This window comes from Trachemys scripta, chromosome 16 (genome assembly GCF_013100865.1).
Source record: "Trachemys scripta elegans isolate TJP31775 chromosome 16, CAS_Tse_1.0, whole genome shotgun sequence".
Classification (NCBI taxonomy): domain Eukaryota; kingdom Metazoa; phylum Chordata; order Testudines; family Emydidae; genus Trachemys; species Trachemys scripta.
Genome location: NC_048313.1, coordinates 17,501,674 through 17,512,496, shown reverse-complemented (window position 1 = coordinate 17,512,496; position 10,823 = coordinate 17,501,674). Strand labels below are relative to the sequence as shown.

General features: G+C 57.3%; 1 protein-coding gene across 1 annotated transcript in view; it reads right to left on the bottom strand.

Moving 5' to 3' along the window:
- MARCHF9 (membrane associated ring-CH-type finger 9) overlaps window positions 1-5,458 on the bottom strand; it is a 31,395-nt gene extending 25,937 nt beyond the window's left edge. The window contains exon 1 of the mRNA XM_034793107.1: window positions 4,210-5,458. Within this exon, the coding sequence (XP_034648998.1) occupies window positions 4,210-4,584 (375 nt within the window). The 5' untranslated portion in view covers window positions 4,585-5,458. The remainder of the gene's footprint in view (window positions 1-4,209) is intronic.
- Between the last annotated feature and the right edge of the window lie 5,365 nt (window positions 5,459-10,823).

The window sequence follows — 10,823 nt, the reverse complement described above, 5'->3', positions numbered from 1 at the left end:
GCTGCTCCTCTCCTTTGTTCAGTCTCCCGGGCAGAAGGTGTTAATTCTCCCCACCCCCGTTCCTGGCTCAGGTTACAGCTCAGGTAGCTTCCTTCAAGGGAAGTCCCCCCTCCTCACTGCAATCCCCCTGCAACATTCCCAGGTCAAATCTGCCCTGCTCCCTGCTCCGTCACAGCCGGCCCTCCCGCCAAGCTGCCGTCCCTCCTGCCGCCCCAGCTGGCCCATGTGTTTGGCCTTGGCCTGGACAGCTCCTCTCTCAGACACCAGGCCCTCGGGAGGCCAGAAAGCCCAGCCTCTTTGGTGGGGACTGGGCCGTCTCCGTCACCGAGCCCAGGGCGAGCTGGTACCGATGCACCAGGCCCGGCAGCAGCTAACAAATTGCTTTGGCTGGGATGGAGACGGAGACGGAGACGTGCTGGATCTGCCCAGGGTCCAATCCCTGGTGGTGTTTGCGGAGGGTGAGGGGACAACACTCCCTGTCTCTCCCGCACGTCCCCAGCCCCCCAGCCCTGCTAGGCTGCAGGGGCATAGGGAATATCCAGGCGGGAGCCCCCCGCTGGAGTCTAAAGAGGCACAAGCACTGAAGCATGCATAAACACGTGTGTGCACGCACATCCATGTAATATGTATGCACATACACACCTACAGGCACGGGCTCACACGTGTCCAGCCACACACGTACACCCACAAGCATACGCCCACGTGTTTGCATACGCACATGGGACCACACATGAATGTGCAAAAAAACACACCCGTGTCCCCACCGGCACGTTCCGGTGTATGCAGCACAGGCAGAGTCGCAACCCCCCCCCCCCACAACACACAACACACACCACACACATTTACCTGGGGCGTTTACCCTCCCCCGTCCGCTTATCGGCGAGGAGGGAATTACTGGTGCATTAGCTCCAAATGAGCCCAGTCAATATCACGGGGTCCCTTCTCTCAGTACCCCCCAGGCCTAGTGCAAACCCTAAATCACTCCAGCTAAGATCTTCAAGGCCACAAAAATCCCACTGGCTTCATACCCATTCCCTCTTCGGAGCTGCAGGGGTTAAAATGCTCCAAGGACTCCCCCAGGGAGAGGGAGGGGGTTCCCACTGGGGTCCACCCACCCCAGATCCCCAGCCCCACTCCTTTCCTCTTTGCCCCTTTAATCTGCCCAGGTCCAGCTGGGGAGCACGGGCCCACGTGCCTTGCTCTAGCCACGCCTCGGGGGTTCCTAGAAAGACTTTGCGCCTTCCATGACTCCGCGGCCCAGGCCTGTTCAAACCAGGAGTCCCCCTTCCCCGGGGCATCCGGCAGCACCAGGACCAGAAGAACAAGCTCTGCACGGTAAGTACCGCGGCCGCCTGGTCTCGAAGGGGAAGGATTAATTAACGGTTCCCAAATCCCAGCATAAACATCCCGCCTCCCTCCAGCGCAGGCAGGTCTGCGTCTGCCAAGCAGTGGGGCCAACAAGTGGGGATGGAGGGAGCGACCCGTCTCCCTCACGGTTCCAACCTCCTGCTTTTCTCTCATTTCCCATCCTGCCAGTCCAATTGAGGGGCACCCCATCAGCTTGGCCCAGCGAGTTCAGCACCCAGCCGGGCATCTGCCTTGCCTACAGTCACAACCCGGCTCTCAAAGGCAAGCAGCGCTTCCCCTCTGGAGTTACAGATCTCGGGGTACCTCTGGCCGGGATCTCAGGAAGTCTTGCCAGGTGCCTGCAACCAGTTGGAGATTCAGCAGGAGGCGATCTCCCCTGAGTCCCCATGCCACCCAGGAGTCTGCCTAGGCCCCTCTGCTACTGGGACGAGACACTTCCAAAGCCACTACACGCCGTTGGCCATTAAAGAGCCTCCCAAGTCTTCTCACAAGAGTCAAAGCGTTATCCCCGGCACCCCACTTCCAACTCGGGGAATTACCCGATCCCTTAGACATCCCGCTGCAGTGCCATTTGAATGACGTGCTCGCATGTCCACCCTCACACACTGCTAAGCGGCGGCTGCGCTCCTCCCCAGAGGCAGCTGCATTTCGGCAGTGGGGAAAGGGGCTTCTGGACACTGCATGCTCTGGGGGCAGCCCACGAGCCGTGAGTATAGTGCTCCGCGCCAGGCCAACACGGGCTGAGACACAAGGCTTCTCCGCCCCGGCCCCAAACAACACACCCACAAGCTAGGTCTGGCTAATGCCTGGGCATGATTGTAACCCCAGTGCAGCCCCTGAAAGCTCCTTTATCCCCCCAGGATTTCAGTGCAAGCTGCATACTCCTCCATCCCACTGACTGTCCCAATCGGGACACATCCCCCCAGATGCCCAGACCCGTCCTGCCAACCCACCCCCTAAGTCCATCCATGGCACCCCAAGGGTGGGTATGACCCAGTCCCGGGGTTTGAGGGGGGAGCAGCGGGTGGGCTAGAGGGGACGTGGCCCCGCAAGGAACTGGTCTGCAAAATAAGGGACACACTGTGCCCACTAAGACCACCTTCATCTGGGCAGCGGCATTTCCTCAGAGGGCCAGGAGGACAATTCAAACACCCTCCCTGGACATCTTCACCATAACAACCCGGCCCCCTTGCCACGAGGCACAGCCCTGGCATTGTCTGGCACACAGAACCCACCCCCCTGCCACGAGGCACAGCCCTGGCATTGCCTGGCGCCCAGAACCTGGCTCCCTTGCCACGAGGCACAGCCCTGGCATTGCCTGGCGCACAGAACCCACCCCCCTTGCCACGAGGCACAGACCTGGCATTGCCTGGCACACAGAACCCACCCCCCTTGCCATGAGGCACAGACCTGGCATTTCCTGGCACACAGAACCCGCCTCCCTTGCCACGAGGCACAGACCTGGCATTGCCTGGTGCACAGAACCCGCCTCCCCTGCCATGAGGCACAGACCTGGCATTGCCTGGTGCACAGAACCTTGTCACCCCTGCCACGAGGCACAGACGTGGCATTGCCTGGTGCACAGAACCCGCCTCCCCTGCCACGAGGCACAGACCTGGCATTGCCTAGTGCACAGAACCCGCCTCCCCTGCCATGAGGCACAGACCTGACATTGCCTGGTGCACAGAACCCGCCTCCCCTGCCACGAGGCACAGATGTGGCATTGCCTGGCGCACAGAACCTATCACCCCTGCCATGAGGCACAGACCCTGGCATTGCCTGGCGCACAGACCCTGGCCTGTGCTCACACTTTGTCCATTGGCATTCTCGCCATTTGGGATCTGACTGACCCCCTGTTGCACCTTGGCATTCTTGCTCCTCCAACATGTTTCTATCCTTACTATGGCCCATGCTCTGGCATCCTCGTCTTCTGATAACCAGCCACAGCCTAGCACTGCCTGGCACCTTCACCTCCTAGCAACCCAACCCGCTGGCCACATTCACCATCAGGCAGGCCCGGGCATCTTCCCCACACGCTGACCCTCGATCCTGCCTGCCCTGCCCCTCAGAATCCCTCGGCACCCTCATCCCCTGGTACCTCCACCCATGATCTCTCCCTGGCACCCTTCACCCCCTAGTATCCCTCAAACCTAGTAACCCCCTAACACCCCTCACCCCTAGTAATCCCAGTAACCCCCGGCAACCCTCACCCCTAGTAACCCCCTGACACCCCTCACCCCTAGTAATCCCAGTAACCCCCTGACACCCCTCACCCCTAGTAACCCTGACACCCCTCACCCCTAGTAATCCCGGTAACCCCCGGCAACCCTCACCCCCAGTAACCCCCCTGACACCCCTCACCCCCAGCAACCCTCACCCCTAGTAACCCCCTGACACCCCTCATAATCCTGGGTAAACTCCAGCAACCCTCATCCTAGTAACCCCCTGGCACCTCACCTCTAGTAACTCCCTTGAATCCCTCACCCCTAGTAACCCCGGTAACCCCCTGGCACTCCTAGTAACCCCCTGGCACCCCTAATAAACCCAGTAACCCCCTGGCACCCCTAGTAACCNCCCCCTGGCACCCCTCACCCCTAGTAACTCCGGTAACTCCCTGGCACTCCTAGTAACCCCCTGGCACCTTTCACCCCTAATAAACCCAGTACCCCCCTGGCACCCCTAGTAACTCCCTGGCATCCCTCCCCCCTAGTAACCCCGGTAACCCCCTGGCATCCCTACCCTCTAGTAACCCCGGTAACCCCCTGGCATCCCTACCCTCTAGTAACCCCGGTAAGCCCCCGGTACTCCTCACCCCTAGTAACCAGCGAGGCGCCGACTGACCTGCTCGGGCCCCTGGAAGCAGATCCGGCACTGCGGGGTCCTCATGCCGCTGTCCAGGCTGCTGCTGAGAGACACGGTGTCCAGGGCCCCCCCGGCGCCGGGCTGCTGGCCGGGCTGCTGGCCGGGGGGCGGCGGCCGGGGCTCCTTCTCCTCCAAGGCCAGGCTGCGGGGCCGGGGCTCGGCCACCCCGCCGTAGTACTCGGCCTCATCGTCCTGCCGGGCCGAGCAGTCGGCGAAGGGGGGCCAGCCGCAGCCGCTGCCCCCCAGCGCCCGGCTCCCCCCGGCTCCGGGCTCGGGCTCCGGGCGGCCCCGCCGCATCAGCACCAGCAGCTTCAGCTCGTTGAAGAACATGCGGATCCGGTACTTGAACATCATTTACCCCGGGCCCAGCGGCTGCAGCGCCTCGGAGAGCTGGGGCAGGGGCGAGGGGCGCACGGGGCGAGGGGCGCACGGGGCGGGGGGGCGCTTAGCTCTGTCCCTGCGCGGCGCCCGCCGCATCGGGAGAAGGGGAGGAGGAGGGGGCCTGTGGGGGGGCCTCGAGGGGGCAACAAGGGGGAGAGGGGCCAGCACCGCCTGGGGGACACATCTCCGGGGGCGCAGGGACTGCGGAGCGCACGGGGGGCAGCTAGTGATGGAAGAGGAGGGAGACAGGGGCAGGGAAGGGGGGCGGCCCCGGTCGCTCTCCTAAGGCCGGGCCGGTTCCTGGGCCCCTCCGCAGCCCGCGTCCTGCTGCCTCCCCCGGGTCATGGTGAGCGGCGAATCCAGCGGCGGCCCGAAGGGGCTTAACCCCGGGGGGCTGCGCCCCTCTCCGCCTCCTCCCCTCGGGGCGCCGGCTCCTTTGTCTGCAGGGCTCGGGGCATCTCCGCTCCTCCCGGCAGGCGCTCACCCGCCGACACGCGCGGCCCGGAGGAGCCGCATCCTGCCCCCGCCGGCGGCCGGGCGCCCAGCCCCGCGCCCCCCTCTCCGCGCCCCGGCTGGGCTCGCCCTGCGCCGCGGGTATTGTCTCTCCAAAACCGCGGCTCTGCGCGCAACAGGAGCTGCTGCTGCTGCCCGGAGCGCTCCCCCTCCTTCCGGGGGGCCAGCGCCCCCCCCCCTCGCCACGCTCCCCCTCCCCAGCCACCGCCGGGAAGGCTAGGGCGCAGGGCTGGCCATGGCCGGGGCTGGCGGCGGCTCAGGGCTGGAGAGGAGAAATATGGCTTCTTCTTCCGGTACAGCAGCGTGTTAAATAAAACATTTCGGGAGGAGGGGGGGGAGGCGAGAGCTGCTGCGCTACGCTGGTTGCCCCCCCCCCCCCAAACGGGGGGGACGTGGGGGGGAGCCCCCGGAAAATGTGAAAGTGACCAGAGGGGGCCCCCCCCCTTCCCAAAGATGGGAGCCTTCCAGACAAGGAGGGGGAGAGGAAAGGTCCCACGTTCCCCCTCTCCAGGAAGGAGGGACCGGAGCCAGAAGGAGGCAGGTGTGGGGAGCCCGCCAGCCCGCAGTTCCCCTCCCCAGCAATGGAGAAGGAGCCCTGGCTCTCCCCTCCCAAGCCTGGAGTGCTGGGTGAGTCTCTGTCTCTTTGTCTCTCTCCCACACCCCCCTCAGGTCCCTGGCCGCAGCCTGGCTGGACTAGGGGAACTTTGGCTGTGAATTTCCCAACCTGGCTACTCTCCTCCAAATCCCTCCCCAGCCAGGGCGCTAGCACCGAACTCGACCAGGGTTTGATAGCTTGGCTGTGAGCGGGTCACCTAATCCACTAATGTCCCATCCATTTCTTTGTGCCCTCCCGCCCCCGTCTGTGTCCACCTGTTGACTCATAAGATGGACCAATGTGCTAGGCGCGGCACACACAGTGCAGAGAGAGGAAGCTCCGCAGAGCAGGGCTGTGTTTGTACAGCAGCTCCCTGGCTGGCCCCCTAAGCACTGGACCACCCAGGCAGGGCACGAAGGTCTGCCCACATGGCGCTGGGCCTAATTTTGGTGGCCTCTGGCTGCATGCCCAGCTGTCATTCTTTCAGGAGCTCTGGTGACATTGCCAGAGGATGTTGAGTGAAGGCCAAAAGTATAACCGGGCTCAGAAAAGAAGTAGATAAGTTGATGGAGGATGGGTCCCTCAATGGCTATTAGCCAAGATGGGCCGGGCCTCCCTAAGCCTCTGATTAGCAGAAGCTGGAGCTGGAGGACAGGGGATGGATCACTTGATAATTGCTTGTTCTGTTCATTTCCGCTGAAGCATCTGGCATTGGCCACTGTCAGAAGACAGGATCTTGGGCTAGATGGACCATTGGTCTGACCCAATATGGCCGTTCTTATAGTCACATTTGTGCTGAGCAGTGTCGCTAGCCATAAGTGTCCAAAAACCACGAGTCGGGCCCCAAAATCATGAGATTGGCTTAGAAATCACGAGATTGTTTAAAAAAAATAGTCAGTTTTGGTTTCTTTTTAATTTTCTTCTGGGTTTCTGAGCCTTTAGGGTCACACCCGGGGCAGGTTTTCAGGCTGACCTTTTTAAAATACGAACGCTGGGATTCTCGCGCGACGGTCTGGCTCCAGGAGCTGGGACTTGAAGGAAAATCCCAAATATTGCAAGTCTCGCAATCAAAGCACAACAGTTGCCAATCCCACGAGTGACACTTTCATTAAAGATGAAAAAAATAGTCTAGCCTATTTCAACCTCGTTTCCACTTTCTCTGGCAAAAGCTAAACTTGCCCATGTTTAGTGACTACTATAAAGGAGGGGTTTTAAATAAAATCTGGGGTGAAATTGATAAGCCCTCTTAGAGTTGTGGGTCTTCCTCCCTCCCCATTTCTTGTTTTAGGCTGCATTATACCCTGGGGTGTTGAACTGAGCTGTGTTGTGTTGCATTGTGCTGTGTGGAATTGCAGTGCGTTGTGTTGCGTGGCTTTGCATGGCGTTATGTTTCATTGTGTCATGTCACATTGCCAGGTATTGTGCTTCACGTAATGCAATGCAACACAGCACAATGCAATGAAACAGCACCACTCAATGCAATGCAACCCGACACACTACAGCGGTGGTGTGCTGTGCTGAACTGCATTGCATTGAGTGGTGCTGTGTTGCATTGTGCTACGCTGCATTGCATTGTCCGATGTTGTGTTTCTTTGTCGTGTTACATTGCACTGTATGGTGCTTCACCGTACTTTGCTGTGTCGCACTGCATGCCGTTGTGTTGAATCGCATTGTATTGTGTTGTGTTGCCTAGCACTGCATTGAGTGGCATGTAGTGTTGCGTTGCATTGTAATGTATCACTATGACCCCCATGCATTAAGGACCCCTGCACACAATCCTAAATTGTCCCTCTATCAAATCTTATTGGTTTTCTTTTGATTCCCTTGACACCTGGAATTTACATTCGGTCCTGTAGCAAGAAGGTCTCCGAGGGCAGGATTTGCATAGGAAGCCACTTTACTAATTTACCAGGGAAAAACACATTTGATTTCTCAAACCAACCTGTGACTGGGGAGCGCAATAATACTGCCCGGTATATCGAAGGACGTGTGTCTGGAATTTTATAGTTACAGCCAAGAAATAGACCTCCCCAGACATCCAGCCATAGATAACTCATCCCCCAGGCCAAATGACTCTGTCGGAGGCATTGTTAGCCCAAAGTGGCCAGTTAAAACAGTTATATTTGCAGGTCATTAATTTCTCAATTCCCAAGGATTATCTCAGGATAATATCCACAGGGTCACATGTTATGACTTCATTATGGGCCCGGCTAATATAGTTCCCCTGCATTTTGATAAGGTAGTTGGAATAATTTCCTTCCTTTCTATAAACGATTGATGGCTTTGACCTTAATTTGCTACCAGTGCCAAAAATCTTACTGGAATCCGTTTGCTCTCTGAGCTTTGAACCCCAGGGCTTGGATCATAGCTTCCATGTCGTCACTTTGATGTCACAAAGGAGCCCCCCATCCCAGGACTATATTACTGGCCCAGAAGCATTCTGGGAAGTTTGCATCCATCGGGGATTGGTCAGGACACCATATTGGATGGGCCAATGGGCGGGTCTAGTTTGGCAAACCTTCTGTCGATTGAGCTACAGAAATGACAAACTCGGCTATTTTAGTCCCGTCGGCTCTTATGCTTTTGTGGGCTCACTGACGGAGCGCCCCCTTGTGGCCGTCAGCTTTTTCCTCATCTAGCTCCTCCTGCTGACGGGCCACTTCAGCCCTGGGATGGTCTTGCCTCTTCTCATGACTCAACCTTTCAGCTTGGGCTCACCCCTTCTGGGGTAACAGAAAGTCCAATGTCCTTACAAAAGGTCTTCAGCTCTGACTGGGGGCCCTGTGGTCCCCACCCCCTTCCCTCAATCCTTTTCCCCTTCCCAGGGGCCTCCCACCTGCTTCCCCAGTGACTAGAGGGAAACCCAGGCCCTCCCACTATACTGGGCTCCAGTCCAGGGATCCTATAACCCGCAACCTGTCCCCAGACTCCCTCCTGCCATAGCCTGTCAGCAGGCCTCAGCCTCTTGCAGGTCCTACCCTCTCATCGGCGCTCGCTTCACCCCAGCAACAGCTGTGTTTCTCTCCTGGCCTCGCCACTCAGGAGAGGAGCCCCCAGGCCAGCTCTCCCCCTGGGCATCCTCGTCCATGGCTCTGGGTTCTTTGCTCTCTACCTCCAAGCCAGGGCCTGCAGCGTTCTCTCCTTCTCATCTGTGCTCCCTTTAATAGTCACCACCCAGCTGGGCTTCATCTTTAATTAGGCCTCTCGGCCACCCACCAGGTGGGTTAATTGGCCTCTCAGGCCTGCATTAACCCTCTCAGAGCCAGGATCAGGGCGGGGAGTCTATACCCCGTCACGGATGTTTTTACTTAAAGCCTGTGATCGGGGTGTGTCTCAGCTCTTGTTTCAAACAGAAAGAAAGTTGGGGACTCCGGCGGTTGGGAAGGAAATCTTGGCACCACGACCCCTCGGTGATAATAATACCATGGGGCTTTTGATCATTTGGGTTGCTCTGTGCTAACGTCGGAACGTCGTTTGAGAGCAGGTCACTGGGGTGTTTCCTGTAGGAAGATGTTGGTTTGGTTTAATGGGGCAGCGGGGGTGGTAAGAAACCCCCAGCAGGAAGCGAAATAACAACTGGACCTGTTACTGGGGGTAAATGCTTCACGGTTGTTAAAAGATGCTGTCCGGGCTGTTAGCGGGGAGGATTCTATCTCTTTACATAAGAACGGCCAGACTGGGTCAGACCAAAGGTCCATCTAGCCCAGTGTCCTGTCTTCTGACTGTGGCCAATGCCAGGTGCCCCAGAGGGAATGAACAGAACAGGGAATCATCAAGTGATCCATCCCCTGTCGCCCATTCCCAGCTTCTAGCAAAGAGGCTAGGGACACCATCCCTGCCCATCCTGGCTAATAGCCATTGATGGACCTGTCCTCCGTGAACTTATCTAGTTCTTTTTTGATCCCTGTTATAATCTTGGCCTTCACAACATCCCCTGGCAAAGAGTTCTACTAGTTGACTGTGTGTTATGTGAAGAAATACTTCCTTTTGTTTGTTTTAAACCTGCTGCCTGCTAATTTCATTTGGTGACCCCTAGTTCTTGTGTTATGAAAAGGAATAAATTACACTTCCTTACTTACTTTCTCCACACCCGTCATGATTTATAGACCTCTACCATATCCCCCCTTAGTCATCTCTTTTCCAAGCTGAAAAGTCCCAGTCTTATTAATCTCTCCTCATACGGAAGCCGTTCCATACCCCTAACCATTTTTGTTGCCCTTTTCTGAACCTTTTCCAATTCCAATATATCTTTTTTGAGATGGGGCGACCACATCTGCATGCAGTATTCAAGGCGTGGGCATTACCATGGATTTATATAGAGGCAATATGATATTTTCTGTCTTATTCTCTATCCCTTTCTTAATGATTCTTTGCTCCAGCTGAGCTACAAAAGTGGGATTGGGTGGGAACCAGCAGAACAAAAGGACATGTGGCGGTATGAAAAGTAACACCCTTCCCTTTCTCAGAGGATGGCAGTGGGATTGTTGATGGGTGGCTGTCCTGGCTAATACCTGCTGAAGAAGCTAGACCTTCCTGGCCCATCGTCCCAGGACTTTAGGGAAGGCAGATCTGCATACTTGCTGTTTGCCAATCCTTTCCCCTCTCATGTTACACTTTGTTCTTACTGTTAGAATTAAGCAACGCTTTGATTTCGGAAGACCGTTGGATCGCTCTACTCACCCCTGAAGAAGTGAGGTTTTTTTACCCACGAAAGCTTATGCCCAAATAAATCTGTTAGTCTTTAAGGTGCCACTGGACTCCTGGTTGTTTTTGTGGCTACAGACTAACACGGCTACCCCCCGATACTCTACTCACCACTGGCCACAGAGCGCCGCAGGGGGAACCGCAGGTTGGACCTGCTGGGGAAAGTATTGTGGAGGCACAGGGTGGGCCAGCCCAGCGCCCGCTCCAGGAATTTCACACCAGGAGAGGTGACAGCGCTTGTGGGGGGTGCACTCGGAGAGGCCACAGCAGGGTCAGAGGTGCCGCCCTGTAACTGTGACAATAATTATTAGTGCTAATTAAATAATAAATCAGAGGAGGCCAGCCAATGTGTTTGTAATTAGCCATTCCAGGAAATGACTGATGAGCTCTCTGGGGCAGG